At 31.8% G+C, this 27,594-nt stretch overlaps 1 protein-coding gene across 1 annotated transcript; it reads left to right on the forward strand.

Annotated features, from left to right (window-relative positions):
- Positions 1-535: 535 nt before the first annotated feature.
- Positions 536-27,562, forward strand: LOC111715318 (solute carrier organic anion transporter family member 2A1; the record flags this gene model as incomplete). The annotated part of the gene is given in 17 exon segments (XM_023490637.1): positions 536-754; positions 3,763-3,844; positions 4,376-4,528; positions 5,534-5,669; positions 14,578-14,714; positions 14,853-14,936; positions 16,696-16,800; positions 19,634-19,707; positions 20,376-20,437; positions 20,883-20,964; positions 21,344-21,425; positions 22,642-22,757; positions 23,450-23,513; positions 24,115-24,187; positions 25,892-25,931; positions 26,269-26,386; positions 27,434-27,562. Coding segments are annotated over 17 exon segments (1,609 nt in total), but the record flags the coding sequence as incomplete, so codon positions are not given.
- Between the last annotated feature and the right edge of the window lie 32 nt (positions 27,563-27,594).

A 27,594-nucleotide genomic window follows, 5' to 3' on the forward strand; every position in this document is an offset into this window, starting at 1 on the left:
TCAAACCTTACTCCATCCTTAATTTAGCCTTACTCTATCCTTACTCCATCCTTTCTCCATCCTTACTCCATCTTTTGTACGTCCCATCATAACTCAGGAACCCCTTGAACGGTTTTTAAATCCCCAGTTGAGTGATTTTATAGATAAAATGCAGTTTACAGACAAAGCAGGGTTTCCTAGCTAGTATCTTTCTGTATAAATAGTACTGCTTTGTTTACATAACAGTGAATATAATGTTAGGTTAGGTTTGGTGTTTAGTTACAGGTTTATATATCATCTACCACAAGTATACAAACATAAACAAACCAAAATTTGTTTTATGTCGTGGGGGTTTTGTTTAACCTGAGTTCTTTATTGATTTTTAGGAGGGGGGGGGGGATGTAAGGATAAAAATGTCTTTTTTAAATTTTATTTTCGGAATGTGGAATGTTATAACTACTTATAATTAATGTGGAAAAGTCCTTCCCGAAGGCAATATATAAAAAATTGGAAAAATTTTAGTTCCTTTATTCTAATAAAATCTTAAATTTTTCTAATCATTTTAAATTTTCAGACTTTCATGTTACAGGATTAAATCCATTGAACATTAGAGGAAAGTCAAGTGACAAAAATGTAAAATCAGAGAAGAACAAAAGCTCTGTCATACTTTTTAAATAATCTGAGCCTCATCTACAGCCTCCGAATGGACTTGACAACATCCTGCGGCCTCTTCAAATGGAGGCCAAAGTTTCTGCAGCGACTGGCCTCTAGAAAGGTAAAAAATAAAAATAAACAAATAGAAAATGTAACCTAGGGAAGAAAACATTAGTTTTAAAAACCATATAATCAGAATTGAAAATATTTTTTAAGTGTATTAACTTCTAAAATTTTTTTCGACTTATAAATGATCTAAAGAGCGGTTATAATCTTGTAATCAGTTCAGGAAAACCTTTACCAAATATAAAGCTTCAAATAAGTTTATAGTTAATAAACAATCAAATAAAGGTTGTACAAATGGAGATGGGAGAAGAAGAGAGGGAGGGAGGCAGGGAGGGAATAAAGGTTTTAAGAAAGTTAATTCAGATTAACGTCGTCCCACATTTTAATCAAATTTGATAAATGGAACAAACGAAGGCAATCCTATCCTCCCTGAAAATTAAAGAAGGTTAACCCCCCCCCCCCCTGGACGAATTATTATATAAGCCCCTTGAAACAACATGTTTTTGCCAGAGTTTTTACTCACTCTTGAATCATTAAGAGGCAATCATACCAAAAAATCATATTTTTCCAGATGACAACATAAGAAAAGGGGGCTGGATAATGATGTGTAAACTTAGTAAAGTGACTTTTAAGTTCATCCAATTCACAATGTTACCTTTAATATACCTTTAACTGAGCAACTATAATGATCATGTTGTCGTTTTTTTTCTTTATCTCAGATTAGTTCACAGATCACTTAACAGAGAAACTCCTCGGATACTATAGGAAAACTGATGCATCTATTCTTGTCGACAAATGCCACCCAGAGCTCAAAACTTAAGACAGGGTATCGTTATGAAAACCAGTTCTAAAACCCAGGTTTTTTGAATGGGGTTAGGGAGTTTTGTAGATATCAATATTTTTGTTATGAAATATTTTTTTATTTAGCTTCTTCATAATCTCCATTTTTGTGGAATCTCTTAAATCAAAATCTACAAAATGTTAAGGAAACTCGATATTTTCGTTCAACGATACTCTTTTAAATTTCGGGCTCAGAGAGCACTGGTTTCAATATGTACGCGGAGAATACGCAACAGCAATTAACTTTCCTTACCTTTTTACCTTGGGCGTAGGTTTGTTTAGATAGGTCCTGTAACTTTTTAAAAAAAAGGAGGCTCACTTAAAATTACGCCGATAGTTCCCTGAAAACCATGACAGGATATTAAATATTATACTTTCTATCAAGATTCTTGACTAACCGGTCTCATTTATACCATTCATTATTTACAAATATTTAAGAACAAATATTTATAAAATCACCGAAAATTGATTTAACCTTTCTTTTAGTCCGAAGGTTTTATTTCTCCTAACCCCTTAAAAAATATTTCTTTTTTTTCATATCTCGTTGTCATGATAAATTTGGTGATATTAAAATTCAAACAAAGTCAACAAATGAATATCTAAATAATTTGTCTTCCTTTTTTAGAGCTTACAGATTGGCATTGTCAGAAAACGTATTTGTACAATTTTAGAAAATAAAAAATATTAAAATGAAATAAACGCGGCTTTCTCATAAACAACTTTTTTTGTTTAAGTAAAATTGTGTAAAAATTGCATTCATGATTTAAACAATCTTGTTAATCTGACCCAACCCGTAGATTTTATTGGACACTTTTAATTATCTACCAATATATATTTTCATTAATCATATTCGTAGTAAATCACATATTGTACATAAAAATGAATAGATGTATGTACTAATGTACTTTATAATTACTACTCTGTGAAGTCCATACAATGTTAGGATGTATATATATACTGGTGTTAGTGTACTATAAAATGTTTAGATGTACAGGTTTACTCACAAAGAATGAGACTTCAGAGACGATTTTACGAAATTTACACTTTCCTTTTTTCTTATACTCATAACTCCCTGCAACTGTAAACAGGTTTCGTTTTTTTCCAAATCATTAAATAAGTCCTGAAAAGACTAAATATTCAAGGCAGAAGATTTAACCATATTTTGAGATTTTCAGGTCGTCTTTACAGTCTCATCCTTTATGGGTAACCCTGTATGTACGAGTATGCTATAAAATGTTTAGATTTATGTACTAGTGTACTGTAAAATGTTTAGATGTATGTACTGATGTACTTTAAAATATTTAGATGTATGTACAAGTGTACTTTGAAATTAGTTGTATTTATTAGTTTTCTTTGAAATGTTTAGATGTATGTAATAGTGTACTATGAAATGTTTAAATGTATGTACTAGTGTACTATAAAATGTTTAGATGTATGTACTAGTGTGCTTTGAAAAGCTTAGATGTATATACTAGTGTACTATAATATGTTTAGATGTATGAACTGTACTATAAAATGTTTAGATGTATGCAACTTGTGTACTATAAAATGTTTTAAAGTATGAACTAGTGTACTATAAAATGTTTATATATATGTACTAGTGTACTATGAAATGTTTAAATGTATGTACTAGTGTACTATAAAATGTTTAGATGTATGTACTAGTGTACTATGAAATGTTTAGATGTATGTACTAGTGTACTATAAAATATTTAGAAGTCTGTACTAGTGTACTATAAAATGTTTAGATGTATGTACTAGTGTACTATAAAATGTTTAGATGTATGTAATAGTGTACTATAAAATGATTAAAAGTATGTACTAGTGTGCTATAAAATGTTTAGATGTATGTACTAGTGTGCTTTAAAAAGCTTAGATGTATGTACTAGTGTTTTATAAAATGTTTAGATGCATGTACTTGTACTATGAAATGTTTAGATGTATGTACTAGTGTACCATAAAATATTTAGATTTATGCACTAGTGTTTTATAAAATGTTTAGATGCATGTACTTGTACTATGAAATGTTTAGATGTATGTACTAGTGTACTGTAAAATATTTAGATGCATGTCCCAGTGTACTATAAAATGTTTAGATGTATGTACTAGTGTACTATAAAATGTTTAGATGTATGTGCTAGTGTACTATAAAATGTTTAGATGTATGTCCCAGTGTACTATAAAATGTTTTAAGTATGTACTAGTGTACTTTAAAATGTTTAGATGTATGTACTGGTGTACTCTCTGTTGGGAGTAATACAAGGAATGGGGTACAGTTATCTCAGTGCATCACTATCTACTATAGGTAAATAGAAAATATATATATATATATTAATTAAACTATTAATATGAAAATGTGCATATCGTAATTAAACAGTAAATATGAAAATATAAATAATAATTAAATAATAATAAATACATTCCCTTTAATAGCAACCTAAGAACTCATGCAAAGATGGTAATCCTTGATTCACAACGGTACCCTTGAATCCTTATTCTCATCAAAAATGTGAAAGATAAAGTCATTTTCTTACTGGAAAAGTATTTACTTCTGTGAATTTATTCCTTGTGTCCTACAACCAAATTATGCGGAAGTCACTGTCGGAAAGAAAAAAGAATGTGAGAACATGAGAAACAAAAACATTAATACCTAATTAATACTTGATCCGACAAAGCTTTTAAGGGTAACGTACATAATCGGTCATTGCTATCTTTGTATTGAAGGAGGTCACTTGAAATTACGCTTACAGTCCCTTTAACTAACTTAAAAATATTATTCGCATAAAGTCGTCTCTGAAGTCTCTTCCTGTGTGGATACAGATGTTTGTATTTCTAGAGAAACAGTTTGGAATGAAGAGTACGGAGACGGCCTGGGTGTTCTCTGGGAACGAGATCAGTCAGATCTGCTTCATTGTCCTCCTCCCCTTCCTCTCAAGGATCAAGAAGAGAACCCTCTGGACATCAGTATCTATGGTTTTCTCAGGATTCGGTAATACAATTTTTAAAAGATGTTAGGAACTTTCTTGAAGGTATTTTTCCAAGCAGCAACTTCTCAAGTAGTAACTTCCCCATTGTGCAATTTCCCAAACGACACCTTACCAAGTATATCCTAGCCGCAGCGCACGACCCCTATCCAATCTTTGCCAAAGCGCTCGGCCCCTGTTGCAGCCTGCGGCGCCTCAGAAGGCATAACCTTACCTGGGGAAGTTGCCGCTTGAGAAATTGCACATTTGGGAAGTTGCAACTTAATGGAAAATGTCACTTCGAAAGTCGCCCTTGGGAAAATACTTAACACTATTTTAGAATACTCTAGAATACACTCTAGACGTAATATGTTCTATTTAAAAAGAGCGGCTTGCCTAATTTAAACAGGCTGGGGGGGGCATTTTTCGCCCCCCCCCCTGTAGTTTTTTGTCCTAGCACTTTCATTTTTGACACTATCACCGTAAAATTTTGTGACTTTTAATGAATAGTAATTTAAAGGATTTTTTGTTAAAAATATATTTTTTTTAATTTATAGGGTAGGGTACAGGGCGGAAAAAAGTTCGGTCTGTGAAAACAAAAATCTAAAATAGCCCATAACTTTTTGAAACTAAAGCTACAGATGTAAAAACTATATTTTTGAAAAGCCCTTGAAAAATGCATGTAGAATTATGTGTCACACATTGATATTTGTTTCAGAGCAGAAACTACAAGCATTTTAACCTTTGTGAAGGAGAGAATTTCTAAAGAAATAGTTTTTAAGGAATGCATTGTAAACAGCATATATGTTCAATGAGTCTTCAATGGTGAAAGGAAAAAAAACAATTTATTTGGAGAACAAGAAAAAGTAAAAAGCCGAGAAAAAAATCAAACCCAGATTTTTTTGTTTCAATAGTGTTGTGTTTGCTTTTACTTTTTTTAAGCAAAAACTTTTATAAACTGTATTTACTTAAAAACTAGTACAAAGAAAGCTAGTGTACGAAAGCTAAAAATGATAAAATGTCTAATTTAGGAATATTTATGTGTGCTATCCCATTCCTGGTAAAGGATAAGGCTGAGTATAGTTCGGGTTGGGATCTACAGGGTTCAGCTCCGTCTACTCTATGTATACCCGGAGTCAGTTCCAAGCAACATTGTTCTGCAAAAAAGTAGGTTTAGCTCATTCTTATTTCTTTTTCCATCTTCTCTTTTTTCCCATTTATTTCTTTTCGTCACTTTCCTTAATCTTTTCTCCTTCTTTTTTCTCTCTTTGAATTCTTTCCTCCCTTGATGGTTAAGAAACTGAGTTCTCTCAATTTATAATCCTTAAATATCTTGGCAACCTGATGTTGTAGACCTTTGTTATTTCAAACTATGATTTCTATTAGATCAAATAGCTGAAGTTTAAAATATCATAAGGACGCACCATCAAATTGCAAAGATATGGGAATTAGAAAATTAGAATTTGTTGCAAAAACACAGTTCCTTTTCTTCCTCTTCTATCTCATGTTTTTGAAGTTCCCTTTTATCCCATAGTTTAATTTAAGAAACAATTTTAAGAATTTTTAATCAACGGCAAAATATTTGTCTTGGCCCGCCTCATTATAAAAACAAAATTGATAACAGCCAAACTTTAACTCAGAGCTATCACACTCGTCGAATCTGAAACTGAAGAGTGAAGAGTAGTAAAAAAAGTAATTAGCTGTTTTTTTCTGCTACTTTTGTTTGAAGGAGAGATAAAGTAGTACTTGTATAAGGTAATTGGACTGTATGTACATTTAAAGTATCCAAGAAGCCAAATATTTTAAATTTACGGTTCAAATTTTGCCCCTCCCCCTTACATTTCTTTCTGTATACGCCCTTGTGCTTAAGGTTTACAATGTTTGTGTTAACCTTTAAAACGTTTTCCTGAAGTATTACCAAAGCAGTGGTGGCATTGGAAGTATTATTAAATTACAATTAAGCTTAATCGTATAATGAAGTTAGCCGGAATTAAAGCACATGTTACCATAGAGAATAGAATATAGAGAGAGGAATTAAAAGAATCTCTCGGTATGAATTTTTTCAGTCCCTTTCAGCCTGAAAGGGAGTTCAAAGTGTACAAATCATGTAAATGTTCACAAATTATATGCAGTAGAGTACATTAATACAGTATGTTCCCTAAGGGCAAAACTTAAAAGAAATTTACAGGGTATCCCAAACCAAACCTGGCCACGAAACCGGGTAAGCTCTCTTAAGTCTGGGTTTGAGTTTCGTAAGGGTTTCGGGAAACTCCGGAAACTCAGAATGTTACGGGGCAATACCTCAAAATGAAACCCTTGTATAGGAGTAGGGTTACGGCTGGGAAAGTGAGTTTCGTAGTGATTGTGGAACATATGAAGCACCATTTCTTCGTATTTATGCTTATAATGGATTCATATATGTTCCAAATCAGTTAAGATCTCTCTCTCTATAGACTCGATATTGAATAGAGTACAGTCAAATCGAACTTAAAAACATTTTTCTGTTAAAAGTGAATACAGTAATTTATTTAAGTTTATCTGCTATCAGCCCCGTAACCAGGGGGGGGCCGAATTTGCACACACACACCCCCCCCCCACCTAGTTCCATATAACAGAAATTGTTTTCATAAGTTTCTAAAATCTAGTTATAAATTATATAGCCCGAGTAAGAATAATAATATCAATAGACTTCTGAAGAAAAATTAACATTAATCTACCTAATACATTAAAATAGTTTTTTCAAAAAGTCCTGTAAATCACTTTTGCTTAAAAATCTTAGTGATATTGTAAAAATTTAGAATGCAACAGAAAAAAAATGGAGCCTTAGAAATTTTTTTTAATGAGATCCTTGTGCAAAAAAAAACTTTTTTAAGTTTAATAAGTACCAAAAATATTCTTTAAACTAAAAGAATGTCTCAGCAAATTCACAAATGTATCTGATGACATCACATAACTACAGATTTTTTAAAAAAATCTATAGCTCCACCTTTCTGGACATTATAAGAGTGTAAATTTAAATCTTTCCTTGGATGGGCCGACTATTACGCCAAAAACGGATACCAATTTGATCACTTTCAAGTGCGTAGCAGCTTTATTCATAAAACACCACAGCTGGAGACTCCAACGACAGCATATTTTAACCCAGTTTCCTAGAGTTTCAAAATACGTTTTAAGAACATGAAACCCGAACTCTGCCAAACCCGGGTTTCAGGAAACCGGGTATCGTAGCGAGTTTTATAATTTTCTTAAGTTTTGCACTCTGCAGTATGGAAACAGTACAACAAAATGGCCGTTTTACACTTTTTTCCATTAAATTCCTCTCTATATATTCTATTCTCTATGCATGTTACTCATTTTTAGTATTTACCGGAGTTATGCTTAATGACTTTCTCTCCTTTGTAAACTGAGCATATTTAATTATATGTTATCTTTGAATATCTAAACATGAACTGAACTGAAAATTGAGGGGGGGGGGGTTAATTACTTTAAAGGGACACTAACCCCTATAACTCTGCAACCTTAGATATTGCAAACTTAGGCTATTTGATCTTTCAGAATTCAGAGTTTAAAATATTAAAGATCTACGACATCGGGTTGCAAAGATAAAGGGGTTAGAAAACCAGAGTTTGAGGCAAGAACTCAGTTCCTTTGTTGAAGGAACAATTCTGTTAGATTCCAATTTTGCTGACGTTTTTATACTTCGACAAATATAAAAGAGTATTGTTGCTAGATCATACAGCCTTCTATTTTTATGATTTTCTAATGAAGCTGCTGACGTTTTCTATTTAGTATTTTACGTTATAAATTGTTTGACATTTTTTTAAATTAAACTTTATTTTTGGTTCTCTGTGGTGAATGATTAATGCTAAGTTCTAATTTAATCAATAAAGAAGTCTATTTCAAGTTGTTTCGGTTTATTTTTAGAAATTTGTTTTGAATATTCGTCATTCTTGTCAAATATGTATTCTAATATTCCTAGCTGTCTAGAACAGGGTAATATTTTAGAGTTCATTTATTATTCTCTATATATATATAAACACAGCTGGACCTCATACAGAACTTAGAAAATAGAAACCAGGCAATTTATACATATATAGTCCAGAGAACATGAGACACAGGGATTGTGCAGTGCAAACAGACACATTTCATTTAATAAGTTGATTTTAAACCTATGGTAAAACTATCAGATCTGTAAAGACATTAAATTCACTTAATTATTACTTACATGTCATCTTTTTATTCCAGAGTTATTACTGTTTATCTTTGGAACCTGAGCTTTAATATTCAAAACTTAAATTTTATGATATAACAGAATTTTAAGTTTTGAATATCTTATAATATTGGATTGCGAAGATATAAGGATTAGAAAATGAGGTTTTGTGGCAAGCACTCTATTCCTTACTGTCAAACATTTTGCAACTTACTTTTTAGAATTATTTTTTCTATAGTTTTGTGCTCTTACTTTGCTCCATTAAAAAAGGTTTTCTCAAATTCTTAAAGGAAGTGTTCGCGAAAAATAAAAGGTGGTATATATAGGCTTACATCTAAAAATATTCGATGGTGATTGCTACTTATCTTACTTCTATCTGTTGCGCCTATAAGGAGAAAATTATGAAAAACGACTCTTACCGAAGAACGTAGCGTCCATACAAAATTAGAAAGTTGCAATATTCGACTCGGATCGTGCAAGAATCGTTTTAATTTAAAACAAATCATTCAGATATTACAACCTATAATAATCGATTTTTTTCGAGGCATTCGTATATAGTTGATATTTTAAGATATTTTTCTATTGTTTTATATATGATGCAATTTTAACGACGATTATTTGGCTGCCAGGTCTATCTGCTCTCGATGTTTCTGCATGCATGGTTCCATTCGTTCCATGTGGGAGATAAACCTAGCGGGAAAAAATCGTCGTGTTAAGTACAATTGTATATAAAAAAAACAAAATATAGTAGCAATCACCATCGAATATTTTTCGACGTAAGCATATACCCCCGGCCGAACACTCCCTTTAAAGGAACTGTAGTCATAATTTCAGGTTGGCTCTCTAGCCCTATATTTCAGGTTGGCTCTCTAGCCCTCCGTTTAGACAGCGGAAATACACTATAAAAACTCTTTTCTTATCAAGGATAAACAAGATTTCCTTTTTTTCTGTAAAAAATTGCAAAAGGGGATTGCGGATTAATGCTGCAAAAAGAATGTTGAAAATTGGAAGATATCGGCACTGTTAACTTAAATGACTTCTTGGGTACTGTTGTAAATCAAGCATACCCTTGCATACTTACTTATTTACTTAAGTCTGTTACTCACTACAGTCTCGGGACTGTTCTAGAGAACGATTTTTGGACCCCCCCTCCGCCCCCCCCCCCTCCTATAAATTTGTACAGGACCTAGATTTCAACTTTTTTCAACCAAAAACTATTTAGTTTTTTTTTCAGGGTTAGGTTAGGTTAGGACAATTTCTGGGCCGAGAGCTGCGGCTATGACAGGCTAGGGGGCAGAGCTTTGATGTTAGGACAGACCTTCAATTTCAACAATTTTTAACAAAATTAGTATATTTTTAGGGTTAGGTTAGGTTAAGACACTTTTCGGGCCTAGCGCTGCGGCTAGGACTGGCTAGGGGGGCCGAGCGCTGCGGCTAGGACAGGTTAGGGGGCCGAGCACCGCGGTTAGCACAGTTTAGGGGGCCGGGGACTGCGGCCAAATGACCAACTTTATCCATGAGATATGAGACGCAAAATTGATAGGGGGGGGGCCGGGTGGGGGTCCAAAATCATTATCTAGGAAATCACCACAGTCTCTTATAGAGTTGATTCTTACTCCTTTTATGATTCTTTAAAGTGTGATATCTCACAAGGCAGTTCGTCCATTCGACCATGAGAAACCGGTTAACCTCTGCGCTTGGGACCTCTGGTTTCCAAAAGTTTAGAATGGAAATAAAACTATTGCCGATTAATAAATAATTTGATAATAATTTACCTTAAAAACTTAGTTGAAGAGGACCATGCCTAATAAGTCAAATCGAAGATATCGTAGTTTGTCAAAGCTTAAAAACGGTTTAATTCTGATAATTTCTCTATTGTATAATTTGAAACAAGAAATCTGTATATCACTTTTGTAAAGAACTCACAATTGAGAATTTTAATGACACAACAATCTTGAGAGCTAAAAATGTAGTGTTTTGGGGCGGGGGGGTTTCTAATTGTGTAACGATGTTAACAATATGAAAATATATCTAACTAATCGTTGTTTTGAACTTTGCTAAATGAACTCAGAACTATACAAGGGTATCAATTGTACTGCTAATTAGAACCTTGTCCTCAAAGAAGATAAATTGTTTTTTTCAGGGAGTACAGAGTGTGCATTGTACACTGTAGAGTTTGGAAGATTAGCAGTGTACACATCGTACATTATACTCTGTACATGTTGTACAGAGTATATACTGTACAGTGTTTACAGTTGGTATAATATGCATTGTACATTGATTTAACAATGTTTATTCCATAGAGAATAGAATATATATTAGAGGGGAATTTACTAGAAAAAAGTGTAAAACGGCCATTTTGTTGTACTGTTTCCATACTGCAGGTGTACTTCACATATTTATGCTATATAACCATTTGGGCCCTGTAATATCATTTTATAGAAAATCTAAAATTATTGTTAAAAGAAAACCAAATTATGAAATAGGCTGGTTTCATAATTGACCAATGATCATTTCACATAGACTCTATGCCTTTCACTTTACAAACGATGAGTTTCCGTTATAACTATAAATCAAATGATGTTTTTTATTCACCTAATTCATTATAAAGTTTATTTAACAATTTAAAAAATTCGTAATTTAAATGAATAGTCTAGGGAACATACTGTATTAATGTACTCTACTGCATATAATTTGTGAACATTTACATGATTTGTACACTTTGATCTCACTTTTAGGCTGAAAGGGACTAAAAAAATTTATACCGAGATATTCTTTAAATTCCCCTCTAATATATATTCTATTCTCTATGGTTTATTCTCAACCAGAGGTTACGCCATGTTATTTTTGAATCCTCTGCAGCTAGCTGTTTTAAGACATCCGAGCCTGAGCACCCTAGTTCTCCCTAGTTCTAGGTGTACCTGGAAATATACAGAGCGTCCCATATCATATTAGATTATCAACAATTTTGAACGCCAAAATACGCACATAATACGCGAAAAATCTAGCATTTTCTGCCTACAAAATTTTCTATTAGCCTTATTAAATTTCTTAAAATGATTCATTCTTCTTGAATTTTCTGATTTGTCCCCCAAATAGTAATTTAGACCCATTGACGCGGTCTAATTTGATGTGGGACTCCCTGTAGGAAACCCGAGATCCATTAGTTCAGTTTACTGAGGGAATTCCTTTTCAATATTAGACATAGTTTAAAGAACCTGTCAAATCATTCGTTGGGATGTTTAGAAAGATGAAAATTTCCCTGTATGATAATTGAAGGACTGCAGTGTGGTTTTGGTGAATTATATTGGCGTACAAAGCCTAGGGGTGTCAGAAATGGTTTTAGATAGATATTTGCAATCATCCAGAACAAAAAGTTTTATCAAAAATTAAACTTAAAAAGTTTTATAGAAGTTTTTAAAAATATGCAAAAAAAAAACATTTCTGACACCCCTAGGCTTAGTACGCCAATATAATTCACCAAAACCATACTGCAGTCCTTCAATTATCATACAGGGAAATTTTCATCTTTCTAAACATCCCAACGAATGATTTGACAGGTTCTTTCGTATCTACCTTTCTATCTTTATCTTTATCTTTATCTTTATCTTTATAAATACAGGGTTATCCACAACAGATGAGAGCTTAAAATGATAGTTTAAAATTCACATGATTGTTTCCTATGACCAGAATATTTCATTGATTTTTTATGTGAAAGATGGTTCCCATGTCAGGCTGTGACATCCGTCTTGTGTTTACATTACCACCCAGAGACAGAACACTGCTGTACAGAAGATATGTACACTTTTGAAAAAACTTTCCTTCGACCCTCTAGCTCTACTTTATATTTAAGATAAAAGATCGTATAAACTTCATATTCTTGTAGCCGTCCATAAGGAAAAAATATTTGTATCGCTCATATTAGGCAAATTCTTTCAAAATGTAAAAAGTGGAAATTAGCAAAATTACGCAATTAGCTTAAAAATGTATAGTGTTGTCCCTACCTTCTTCATATATACATATTACATTTACATTAACACGGGATAATGTAAGTTGTAATTAAGAATCTTAATTAAATTACAATAATTAAGAAAATTAGAGAATATTACTAAATTGGAGAACACCACAAGTTACATACAGGGTTACTCACACCGGATAAGACTGTAAAGACGACCTAACACTCTACTCTTAAAATTTGACGATATCAAGGTTAAATTGAATAATATCCTTGAATGTCATATTTAATGATTTTGCAACAACAAAAACAAGTTTACAGCTACTGGGAATCATGAATACAAGGAGACAGAAGTATAAATTCCGTACAGTCGTCTCTGAAGTCTCATCCTTTAACCCTGTAGTTACGTGTACTCAAAAAATAAATAAAAAAGGTCATCTACACTATTCGAAGAAGCAGTATTGGTGTTCTCATAACAAAAATGAAGACAGATCGAGTCTAAGAAAACTTTTTAAGAATCTCAATTATTTTTTAATGAAATCTCATCAATCTTTGAGAAAATCTCTTGAACCTTTGATCTAGAAAGTACCAAGGGGCGGAAACGTCATGTGTGTGTGTCTGTACCAAAAGAGTGTGTGTAAAGTTTACCGAACCAAAGGTGTGTACTGTAGGTTTATACAGTACGTAAGAATCTCGTTATTTGTTCAGTCTAGGAGAGTACAATTGTTTACTTAAAATAAGTTTAATATGCATGTAATATACAATTTACATATTTAAGTCAACACTGTAAAGCCAAATTGTCATGCAAAGAATATAATTTGATTCAAGTTTACAATAAACTACTCGTTATTCAAGTTTATATATAATTGAAGACATTGTTCTGCAATTTCCTTGACTGTAGTACTGTTGTGTGTCTGTACCAAAAGAGTGTGTGTAAGATTTATCGAACTTGTCTGCAAAGCAGTGCGACTGGCTTTCTCATGCCAGACCAGCGCCATTTCCTTTCCCTTTATTCCTATATTCCCTGGAAAGTACGGTATGGTCCTGGGCCGGTACACATTTAGTATAGCGTAATGTCCCCATTCTTCATTTTCCTAGATTTGAATGTTCTCTTTTTTTCTATATCTGTATTCCATGGTAGGTTGTGGTGGTGGTGGTGGGGGGGGGGTGTAAATCGAAAAAGAAAAACTATCAGATTAAGAATATTGTAAATCATATAATCCCAATCATCATGTACGGAAGATGAGAATATTAATATTAATAATACAATATCACGAAAACAGAAAAGTAAGATTAACTTCTGTTATAGCATTAAATAAATAATGAAAAAGAATTCTAGGTTTCGGAGTATTTCTTAACTTGTATAACTTTTATACAAGTTCTCTAAAATTAAATTAAAGAGTAAAATGTATGCTTAACAAAAATAAGTGTATATTTTGTAGCGAGCTCTTTTTCAATTAAATTAGGTGTTAACTTTTGTTCACTGCAAATAAAATAGATGGATATTGGTAGAAGACAGAAAGTATTATTATAAGACAATTTAGATATGAGTTAAATTATTTAGCCAAAGTTCAGTTCGTCCCACTAAACATTAAACCATAAAGACGACCGAGTATGAAACTGAATATGCATCTTGAATTAAAAAATTAGTAAAATCTGTATATATAGTATATACATTACTTAATCAACTCTCTTAGTTAGTTTTTATGTCCGATCATATCAATTGAACCTTTCCACCGATTTAAATCAAATTATGAACTTGGTAGAACTACAGAAATTTTTCTTAGCTTGGTTAAAAAAATTAAGTTGAGTAGGTGAACTTTTAAGGGAAGGTATTTGGGCAAAGCAGGGTTCCTAATAAAACTATTTATAAAACATTTTGTATTTAATATTTCTCTCTCTCCCTCTAGGGTGCGGGACTGGTCTGGACTTCTCACAATATTCTTCGGATTCTTCATTTCTGGGTTTGGAACATCATTCTACTTCTCCTTTGGGATTCCATTCGTAGATGACAATGTTCCAAAGAAAAACTCTCCATTAATTTTAGGTAAACAATAAACCAATAGACCAAGAAAAAATTAGCAGGAACCGTCTTTCAACATTTTGACAAACAAACTCGGCCTGAAAAGCTCTGAGTTCATTAAGATTCTAATTGAAATATTGATCGTGACTTTATTTTGTGCAGGAGTAATCAGCGCGGCTAGAACCATAGGTCCAGCCCTTGGCTCTATCCTTGGAACATTCTGTCTATCATTCTATGTTATTCCAGGTAATCATTCTCTCAGCATTTAAGATAATGAGATAGTAAGTTGTAAATTTTTATATTACCTTCTACTAGTTTATTTGTAAATTGAATTCTATAGACGCTGTAAATATTCGATATTGTAAAAAGGCCGGAAGTTGTTTTCCTTTGTGTTTTTAGATAATAGAATATTGAGTACGTGGTTCATATTTTCTTTATTATATATTGGATTTTTTATGCAAAAGAGAAAAATTCAAGATAGAAACCATAATTAAAGTTTCAATTTTTTATATATTAATTTGTTGTTGAGTTGAGTTGAGTTGAGTGTTGGATTTCATGGTTGAATGATTGGATTGCTCTTTGTTTGGAGGATGTTTGGATGGTTGGATGTTTGGATTATTGGATGATTGGATGGTTGGATGTTTGGATTATTGGATGATTGGATGGTTGGATGTTTGGATTATTGGATGATTGGATGGTTGGATGTTTGGATTATTGGATGATTGGATGGTTGGATGTTTGGATTATTGGATGATTGGATGGTTGGATGTTTGGATTATTGGATGATTGGATGGTTGGATGTTTGGATTATTGGATGATTGGATGGTTGGATGTTTGGATTATTGGATGATTGGATGGTTGGATGTTTGGATTATTGGATGATTGGATGGTTGGATGTTTGGATTATTGGATGATTGGATGGTTGGATGTTTGGATTATTGGATGATTGGATGGTTGGATGTTTGGATTATTGGATGATTGGATGGTTGGATGTTTGGATTATTGGATGATTGGATGGTTGGATGTTTGGATTATTGGATGATTGGATGGTTGGATGTTTGGATTATTGGATGATTGGATGGTTGGATGTTTGGATTATTGGATGATTGGATGGTTGGATGTTTGGATTATTGGATGATTGGATGGTTGGATGTTTGGATTATTGGATGATTGGATGGTTGGATGTTTGGATTATTGGATGATTGGATGGTTGGATGTTTGGATTATTGGATGATTGGATGGTTGGATGTTNATGATTGGATGGTTGGATGGCTGGAAGGATGGATGGTTGGATGGTTGGATGATTGGATGGTTGGATAGCTGGAAGGATGGATGGTTGGATGGTTGAATTGTTGTCTAGATTTGTATCTACAAAATGTGCATCCAATTCAAATCTACTAGATTTTACCAGAATTAATTTTTATACTTAGCGACACACCTAAAGAGGAGACCAGTTCTTGTACGTTACTTAGCTCATTGTTTTATGCAAGTCAGTTGAATTACATTCTATTCTCAGGGTTGGATGTAGGACTACACGTTTAAATAAAATATATTTCTCAGAGTTGAATGTAGGACGGGAGGATTGAATAAAACGATATCTCTCAGGGTTGGATGTAGGACTAAACCATTGAATAAAACTTTATATCTCAGGGTTGGATATAGGACTAAACAATTGAATAAAACTTTATATCTCATGGTTGGATGTAGGACTAAACAATTGAATAAAAATATATTTGTCAGGGTTGGAGGACTAAACAATAGAATAAAAATATATTTATCAGGGTTGGATGTAGGACTAAACAATTGAATAAAAATATATTTCTCAGGGTTGGATGTAGGACTAAACAATTGAATAAAAATATATTTCTCAGGGTTGGATGTTAGACTAAACAATTGAATAAAAATATATTTCTTAGGGTTTGATGTAGGACGGAAGGATTTAATATTACTTTATATCTTAGAGTTGGATGTAGGACTAAACAATTAAATGAAATTTTTTTCTCAGGGTTGGATGTAGGACTTAAAGAGGGGGATCCAGGATGGCTTGGAGCCTGGTGGATGGGATTTATCATAATATCCGGACTCACTATTTTCATTGCTCCTTTCTTAGGTAATGGTTAGATTATAGATATGTACATTTGTTTTAGTTTAGATGATTCATATGTAGATAATTTGAGAAACAATATCCATATAAAGATTAACTCGTGGTTCATTTCAAGGCCTTGTTTATGTACTTAACAGCTAGACATATCCACTTCAGTAACTTGCTTATGTACTTAACAACTAGACATATCCACTTCAGTAACTTGCTTATGTATACTTAACAACTAGATATATCCACTTCAGTAACTTGCTTATGTACTTTACAACTAGACATATCCACTTCAGTAACTTGCTTATGTATACTTAACAACTAGATATATCCACTTCAGTAACTTGCTTATGTACTTTACAACTGGACATATCCACTTCAGTAACTTGCTTATGTAATTAACAACTAGATATATCCATTTCAGTAACGATAAGAAAGCATAATATTGTATTTTATTTAACCAGTAAATCTGTATTGTTCATAGAGGTCTTATGCTTCTTAGGATTCTCTTTAACAAAGTAGAACCCACTTACCCCCGGACATCATTTATCCAGTAGCCCCCCCCCCCCGCCCCCCCACAAGCAAAACTTTTGTGCAGTTTGTTAGCATGAAAGCAAATATTGCTCCGTTCTATATTACATAACAGAAACTGAAAATGAATTTATATACAGGGTGAGTTGCAATATATTCGTAGACCAAATTGAAATCTCTAAAACTTTTGAGAGAAAAAAATTCTACAAATATTTTTTAAGGATGATTCTTTGTTTATAAGTGTTTACTTATCTGTGTGTTTGTTTGCTTGTTAGTAACCGACAAACGTCAAAACGGCTGAACCGATCGGGCCCAAATTTTTGTTTGACCTCACATGACTCAAGGAAATGTTTATGAATCACAAAAAATGTTTTCGAAAATTTTTTGATTTTCGTAAAATTTTGAAAATCAATCGGAAAAAATTGTAAATCCGTAAAAATTGTATTATAAATACTGAATTAAAGATTGGGCAACAATTTTCAGTTGAAAAATAATAGCATATTATAATATATTTATTATTTAATCAATAAAATTTAATCTTGCATCTTGCGATCTCCTCGGCCCAGGCTGTAAAGTGAGTGCGCGCAGGTGTTCGTGTCGTGCGCGCTGGGAGGTGATGAAGAACACCCTCGTATCACTTCATGCACTAGAAAAATCACTTTTTTCGCACGTCCTCACCTGACGCGTTAGTCTTGAACGCCCGCACTCAGTTTACCCGGGTGCAGGAAGTCAACACTGGAAAAGGCGATTTTAGGGGATAAATATATTTTACATAGAGAAGGAAACATCATAAAAAAAGGTTGTTGAAACTTTTTTTTGTCAGGTTTAGAGAAATTTCAATTTGGTCTACCAATTCCGCACGCAAATCATAACAGGAGCCAAAAGCATTTTTATATAACATAACAGGAACCAAATGCATTTTTATATAACATAACAGGAACCAAAAGCATTTTTATATAACATAACAGGAACCAAATGCATTTATGTAACACATTACAGAAATCAGAAGCAAATTCACGAATTTTCTGTAAATTATTGTTATCCTGTTTAAATCTTTTTATTTTCGTATTTTCATGTTAAAGTGAATTAATCAAAGAGCATGATAAGGTTTACAACCACAGTTAGGTTTAATTGAACAATTTAATAAAACTATAAATTAAAAATTAAACTAAAAATGATTTTCAAAAATATAATTTGAACAGCTCACCATTGTTAAGTTTGAAGACAAAGGAACAGATGACTCTGCTCCTAATCGTATTTTCCACTTCTTCAGAACTTAGATGTTTAATGTTAAATGTTGATAGCTATAATTTAAAGAAAAGGAGAGTCTGGGACAAATCATCAGTTCTTTTATTTATTATTTTGTTTAACAAAATATTTGTTTATTTAGATCTTTTAAGAGTTTTTTCTTAAATTTAACTTTCAGCCTACTAATTTAGCTTCCTTTCTTGGCTGATTATGTTCGTTTTTCTATTCTGGCTGATTATGTTCAGTTCTCTATCCTAGCTGATTATGTTCAGTTCTATATCCTAACTGATTATGTTGAGTTCTATATCCTAGCTGATTATGTTCAGTTCTATATCCTAGCTGATTATGTTGAGTTCTATATCCTAGCTGATTATGTTCAGTTCTATATCCTAGCTGATTATGTTCAGTTCTTTATCCTAGCTGATGATGTTCAGTTCTCTATCCTAGCTGATAATGTTCAGTTCTATATCCTAACTGATTATGTTCAGTTCTTTATCCTAGCTGATTATGTTCAGTTTTATATCCTAGCTGATTATGTTGAGTTCTCTATCCTAGCTGATTATGTTCAGTTCTCTGTACTGGCTGATTTAGTTCAGTTCTCATCCTAGTTGATTATGTTCAGCACTCTATCAGCTGATTATGTTCAGCTCTCTATCAGCTGATTTTGTTCATCTCTCTATCAGCTAATTAGGTTCAGCTCTCTATCAGCTGATTATGTTCAGCTCTTTATAAGCTTATTATGTTCCGCTCTCTATCAGCTGATTATGTTCATCTCTCTATCAGCTGATGACGTTCAGCTCTCTATAAGCTGATTATGTTCAACTCTCTATCAGCTTATTATGTTTAGCTCTCTATCAGCTGATTAGGTTCATCTCTCTATCAGCTGATGACGTTCAGCTCTCTATAAGCTGATTATGTTCAGCTCTCTATCAGCTTATTATGTTTAGCTCTTTACCAGCTGATTTTGTTCAGCTCTTTATCAGCTTATTATGTTCAGCTCTCCATCAGCTGATTATGTTCAGCTCTCTATCAACTGATTATGTTTAGCTCTTTATCAGCTGATTATGTTCAGCTCTGTTCCCTGAGAGACTAGAGACGGATGAGGAAACGGATGCAGTGCGTCTGGAGAAACTAAACAAAGAACAGGAAATTTTACTTAAATTGAGAAATGAATATTGTCTTTCCTTCAAACTCTGATTGCGTAATACTTATATCTTTGCAACCCAATGCCGTAGACCTGAGATATTTCAAAATATGAATTTTTGTCTATGTTTGAAATGTCTAAGGTTTACACCATCAGGTTGGAAGGATATTGGATTTATAAAATTAAAGTTTGTTGCAAAGATTCAATTCATTCAATGAAACTCCCCTCCATCGGTTCCTTCAACCCTTCCCTACACAAACAATAACGTTTTGTGTTAAATTTTTATTTCATTTGTCTTTTAATGATCCAATATTGGAGAGGATGTTTTTATGAGGAGATAAAAGGACTTGAGCCTGTGATGGTGCCACAAACGAAAATTTTCTAATCCCTATATCTTCGCAAACTGTAGGTGTAAACCTGTGACGCAACAAATTTCGTAGTTTAAAAAATATCTTAGGTCTACGACATCGGGTTGCAATGATATAACGATTATAAATTCGGAATTTGTGGCAAAAAAATCGCTCCATATCCGTCCTAAAATTCAAATTTAGACACTCTTTACTTCCTTTAAAATACTCAAAATACAACCTTTAAAATACTCTGAATATTTCTCTTTTATTAGTTTAAATTTGATTAAGTAAAATCAAAATGAAGTAAAATATTTGAACAGGAAGATAAACCTCTGAAAGAATACTTAACAGAAACTAAACTACGGATTATCAGATTAGCTCGGTAAATATTTATAATCTAACATATTTAACAACACTTAAACCGATTCAAAACTGTTTTAGGAAATATATTTTAAATTCGCTTTTTTGTAAAGAATTTTTTTCAAACTTTTTAAAGGAATTGAGTCTTTGCCACAAACTCAATAGTATTATATCTATATCTTTGAAACCTGATGGTGCAAACCTTTGATATTTCAAACTAACATTATTTGATCTAACAGAATTCATACTTTTAAATATCTAAAATCTACGACATTGGGTTGCAAATATATAGGGTTTAGAAAATCAGAGATTGTGGCAAACACTCAATTCCTTTATATTCTAGTTTATAGCACAGCATTTCAACAATGTAATGAAGAATGATACAAACAGGTTTAATAAAAGTAAAATCTAATGGACTGTAAACAATTTCTTTTTTAAATCTAAAATTTTAAAAAATTATTTTACAGGAATAAAGTTTGGGTTTACTCTAGTCTCTCAACAGTCGCTCTGCTCGCGGGATTTATAGGATTTATTACTTTTATCCCTAAGGTAAGATTTAAGAGAAATTCGTTATTCAAATGCTTTTTTATTTCTTTTATAAAATTTCGTATTGAGAAATTGACATTTATTTATTACATTTATAGTAATCCAAATCCCGAGATTTGCTTGAGAATATCTTTATAAATTTATCAAATTTAACGAACTCTCCATTCAAAGAGTGCTATCAAATTCACAACGGTACCGTTTCACAAACAAGGACTTGGCCTTTAGTTTTTCCTCACCAACATTTAAAAATTCAACCTTGATTCTAACTTAAGTTTTAAAAGGAGTAATTGACAAAATACTGCTTGATTTTTGCATGAGAGCCTGCATAGTGAATATCTTGGCTTACGTGGCCTAAAACCAGCTGAAACATTTCCTAAATAAGGTTTTTGAGTTTGGATTCCGGCAGAAAGCCTCCAGCACAGGATCATTCTCAGGGATAGCAAATGCACTGGGAACATCAATAGGTTAGTTGATAATATCGTGTATTTCGGATTCAATTAATATCGAGAAAAAGCTGAACTGCATCGACGTAGTTGAACCAGTTTCCGAATTTAATGAATTTGAGCCGCGTATAATATCTGCCAAAAACCGGTTTAAATTGAGCGCCGGCTTAAATCTTAGAAAATGTAATACAATTTTTAAGTGAAACAAACCATATTTGAGCCACGGTTTAAATTTAAGCTGCGGATCAAATTCTTTAAATTCGGCCTCAGCTCAGCTTTCTTTAACTTGAACCTGGGTTCAGAAGTAGTGGTTTTAAGGATTAACTTCTGTGAAAATTTTTTAAGAAATAGTTTTCAAAGAAATTCAATTTTTGCCACAAACTCAAATTTGCTCTCCCTATTTCTTTGAAACCTGATGGTATAAACCGTTGATATTTCAAACTTAGGCTATTTGGTCTGACAGAATTCCTAGTTTAAAATATCAAAGATCTACGACAGATATAGGGATCATAATGTTTAGTTTTGTTCAGTTTGAATTCTTTATGTGTTTCTGTTTGTATTGGAATTGAAATTGGAGTATTTATGACTTCCATGCAGGCAACATTTATAAATATAAGGAAACAAAAATAATTAAATTTTAAAGAACAGTTAGCATTTAGACAATACGTCAACTAAAAAATGTAAATTCTGGCGAAAAAATTATAAATATTTGCGAATTGCTTGTGTAAACAGGAGCTGAAGACAAAAGCTTTTCTTTTTCCTTCAAATATCTAATGGGAACAAAAATATATATTTGGATTGGTGTCAAACCAGGGGAAAAGCCCTGTTTTGATTGTTAATAAAGAATTATTTTCTATTTACTTTTTAAAAAATACCAAAAGAAAAAAACAATCTTGAGTTCTGGCTCGGGAAACCCGACTGAAATGGTCGAAATAAGATCACAAAATATCTATCTGATTATATTTTATATAAGATTAAGCATATTAATATCTAGATTGATATTGAGAAGTTTAGCTGAACATAGGATTCAGAATATTATTATATTTTGTCTTTTCATCTTTTTTAAAAAAATTCGGAAGTGTTTATTTTCATGTTTTTTCAAACTCACAATATTTTTGCAACTAGTAATTAATACGCGTATTCAATGCAAATTTTGTTTTTGTTTTGTTATTTCTCTTTCAAACCCCCCAATATTTGCTTGATTTTTATTAATGATTAATTGATTTTATATATCTAGGATTGATCCTGAGTGGATATTTAATCGGAAGATATAAGTTCAAAGCTCGAACTCTGCAGGCTTGGAACGTGTTTGTTGGGATTATTGCAATTGTGGCAATATTCGCGATTTTTCAGGTAGAATTATGATTTTTGAGCTAGGAATTATAATTTTTCAGATAGAAATTATAATTTGTCAGGTAGGAATTATAATTTGTCAGGTAGAAATTATAATTTGTCAGGTAGGAATTATAATTTTTCAGGTAGAATTATGATTTTTCAGGTAGGAATTTTAATTTTTGAGCTAGGAATTATAATTTGTCAGGTAGAAATTATAATTTGTCAGGTAGGAATTATAATTTTTCAGGTAGAATTATGATTTTTCAGGTAGGAATTTTAATTTTTGAGCTAGGAATTATAATTTTTCAGGTAGGAATTTTAATTTTTGAGCTAGGAATTATAATTTCTCAGGTAGGAATTTTAATTTTTGAGCTAGGAATTATTATTTTTCAGGTATAATCTATAAATTCTGAAATGGGAATTATAATTCTTCAGGTAGAAATCTCATTTTTCAGGAAGGAATTATAATTTTCAGGTAGAAATCTGATTTTTTCAGATAGGAATTATTATTTTTTAGGTACAATTTAAATTCTGAGGTAGTAATTATAATGAGGAATTATAATTTTCTGGTAGGATTTCTGATTTTTTAGGCAGGAATTATAATTTTTCAGGTAAGAATCTGATTGTTCAGGTAAAAATTATAATTTTCTGTTAGGAATGATATAGTGAAGTTGAAGTAATGGTTTTTAAAAATATATGTTTTGATTCAGATAAACTGTCCTACTGAGCTGGTTGTGTATGAGGGAAATTGCAGTAATGATTGTCTCTGTTCAGGTGAATATTGATTTTTATCGTTTATTTAAATATTGAGAAATAATATTTGAAGTGAAAGTTCGAGAAAATGACACTTTACATCATCTCTTANTTTACATCATCTCTTAAATATCACTTTACATCATCTCTCAAATAGTTCACTGTCTACACTATCTACTGTTATCTTGATAAAGCTAAAGAAAATGGCAGTCCAGGGACTTATTCAGAAATTTGTCCATGGAGGGGGGCTTAGATGTTTTCTTTTCAGGGGGGGGGGTTGTTTTTGTTTATTTTGAGACTAGGGTCAACCCAGACCGAAATATATTTTCAATAAAATGTGCCACTATAACATTTACTATATTTACTTTACAGAGGTTTGGTTCATAACCATCACCGAATTTCAAATAACTAATATGTAATAATGTCTTCTCAACAACTTTCTGTTTCGCATTTTTTTTTAAAACAAATTTGCCTTCAATTCTGACTAGCATATTCTTAGATCATTTAGTCTATTGGTTAAAATATCAAAGGTTTACATCATCAGGTTGCAAAGATATAAGAACTAAAAAATTTGAGTTGGTTGCCAAAACTCAATTTCTTTATTATTTATGGTTTACCATAGAGTCCAAGTTTGACCCTGTTTGCTCCGAAGACGGTGTAACTATGTTCTATTCTCCGTGTGGAGCAGGATGCAGGTACACGTTTACTGAACAATAAAATGACGTCTTTCAGAAACAAAAATTAAATTTCTTCTTTATTTTAAATTTTTTAACTATTTTATATCTTACTTTTATTGGAATTTTAAGCATGTGTCAAAATATTAACCTAAGCGATATATTTTAGGACAAAAATCTTTTTTTCTCTTTAAGTGCTTTATTCGTTTGGCGCTAAGCTTTCTGGAAAATTTAAAAAGGTGTAAATCATCACGTACTCTCTAAAAAGATCTAAATCATCACGTACTATCTAAAAAGATGTAAATCATCACGTACTCTCTAAAAAAGATCTAAATCATCACGTACTCTCTAAAAAAGATCTAAATCATCACGTACCCTCTAAAAAGATCTAAATCATCACGTACTCTCTAAAAAGATCTAAATCATCACGTACTCTCTAAAAAGATCTAAATCATCGCGTACTTTCTACATAGATATAAATCATTAAGTATTCTCTAAATAGATCTAAATCATCACGTACTCTCTAAAAAGATGTAAATTATCACGTACTCTCTAAAAAGATCTAAATCATCACGTATTCTCTAAAAAAGATCTAAATCATCACGTACTCCCTAAAAAAGATCTAAATCATCACGTACTCTCTAAATAAATGTAAATCATCACGTACTTTTTAAAAAAAGATCTAAATCATAACGTACTCTCTAAAAAAATCTTATTGCATATTTTAAATCTTTTTATCTATTTTTGGCAAAACCTCTTTTAATTTTTCACGAACATTCACTATAGCCCAGATTCCAAGAATTCTACTGTTATCCTACAGAAGGAATTAAGTGGAAATCTATTGTCCCTTTTAGCGTTCAATAGTGAAAAGAAAAATCTCTGAAAGATTAATTCAACAAATTTGAAGATTTATAAAATGAGAATAAGAATAGAAAATTATAAAATGAGAAAACGCATAGAAAATTATAAAATGAGAATAAGAATAGAAAATTATAAAATGAGAATATGAATAGAAAATTATAAAATGAGAATACGAATAGAAAATTAAAAATTGAGAATACAAATAGAAAATTATAAAATGAGAATACGAATAGAGCATTATAAAATGAGAATACGAATAAAAAAATTTTAAAATAAGAATATGAATAGAAAATAATAAAATGAGAATATGAATAGAAAATTATAAAATGAGAATATGAATAGAAAATTATAAAATGAGAATACGAATAGAAAATTACAAATTGAGAATACAAATAGAAAATTATAAAATTAGAATACGAAAAGAAAATTATAAAATAAGAATACGAATAGAAAATTATAAAATGAGAATACGAATAGAAAATTATAAAATGAGAATACGAATAGAAAATTATAAAATGAGAATACGAATAGAAAATTATAAAATTAGAATATGAAAAGAAAATTATAAAATGAGAATACGAATAGAAAATTATAAATTGAGAATACGAATAGAAAATTATAAAATGAGAATACAAAAATAAAAAAATAAAATTGCGGCTGTTAATTTAAAACCTCAATTAAGGTTTCCTTTCCTTAAAAAGTAATTATTAAAGATATTTTTATGGATTAGCTTTACTGAAGTTTAAATCAAGTTAATATATTATATTTTAACACAATTTTTATAAAATATTTAGGATTTGTTAAAAGTTTACACTGTGCGTTCATCGAATATATTTGATTTTTCATTTTAAAAAAATATTTCAGAAGTTCAATCCCAATTAAAAGCAGAGGAAAAAAGAGTAAGGTAAGAAAACATGACAATCTTTTTTTACACACCTAAAATTTTCGCATTTTAAATGTAACCGTTTCGTTTAAACTTTATTCCTTTTTTTCATGGCAAGGAGATTTTTGATTTTAAAGCTTTATATTTTTAATTTTATTATTTTTTGTTGATCTTTCAATTTACTGGAACTATTAAAAGTAAAGATTACGCTAACATGAACAAAACTAGTGTAATCATATATCTACTAACTTAAATGCAAAAACTAATATAACGCTTTTTCCATACCTCAATTTGAAATTAATCTTTTTTCAAATAAATATATTAACAGAGAAAACAAACATAAAAAAGATTTGTTTAGAAAATAAAAATGTACACTGAATGTTCTTGTATTGAACAAGCTGCCAGAGATATGAACGCCTCCAGAGTTGAGAAATGGTGGGATAATATAGAAGACGACGTTCCGTCTCCAATCTCGGGTAAATAGCTAGCGGTGGATAACCATAGAAAACATAATTGTCTCCTTTTCAGTCAGATTTCAAACATTTTCCCACCTAGTTCAGTTTTCTGTGCAGTAAATGCTATATTACGGAGAAACAATGGACGGAAAAGTTGTTGCCTCACAAATGATGAGAATGTAAAGAAACCTAAAACTCTTAAAATATGACGGTTCCAAGCTTAAATCAAGTCTTTGAATATAGTTTGTTTTGTTTATAAAATGAATTAGCAAAGGAAGAAACTTGTTTACAATTACAGGGAATCATGAATATAAAGAAATAGACAGTGTAATTTCTTTACAGTCATCTTTGGAGTCTCATCCTTAGTGGGTAACCCAGTATCTAATAGTGTCGTGCTTCCCTTACATATGTAACATTAGATTCTCAAAGATGATAAATGAAATGATTTCCAGCAAATAAGGCCTCCTCCTGCCCCCTCCTCTTCTGTTTAAATATATGTGAAACCTCAATGACCCGATCTATCTGTCTTAACCTAATCTAAACTGGAATAGCGAAAGGACATCATAAAGTGGTAGGCGATTATATCAATACAATGGAGACGACTTTTTTATTTAAGTTTTGATTGTTTACAAGTTTTTTTTCGACTTACAAGCTTACAAGTAGTCAAAGAAAATCTTTTTTAATTAACAGCTTCTCTTGACTTCTATGGTTACGTTTATCTATGCTGTTTAACGGCTTGAAATACGTCAAAATTGAAATCGAACGTAATCTTTATTGATATAGTCGCCTACCACTGTACATGGAAGGGGGGGGGGGTTCAGAGTTCTTTTATCAATTCCAAGCTCCACGTTTTGGTATTTTAAATTGTTCCCATAAAGGAATTGAGTCCTTGCCACAAACTCTGATTTTCTAATCCCTATATCTTTGGAACCCACTGTCGTAAACCTTTGATATTATTATTCGATCTAACAGAAGTCATAGTTTGAAATGTCAAAGGTCTACGACTTTAGATTCCAAAGATAAAGGGATTAGAAATCAGAGTTTGTGACAAAGACTCAATTCCTTCAGGATTGAATGCTGAATCTGGTGGTGAAGACGGATTAGAGGAGTTAAACCAAGTGGTTGAAGAATCTATCATGAGTTCCGCTATTGAAGGATTCTGTCCAGCAGATTGCAACAAATCCTTCTATATTGTCAGTAAGTTAAATCTGTCCAGCAGATTGCAACAA

The sequence above is a fragment of the Eurytemora carolleeae genome, unplaced genomic scaffold (genome assembly GCF_000591075.1).
Source record: "Eurytemora carolleeae unplaced genomic scaffold, Eaff_2.0 scaffold1675, whole genome shotgun sequence".
NCBI lineage: Eukaryota > Metazoa > Arthropoda > Copepoda > Calanoida > Temoridae > Eurytemora > Eurytemora carolleeae.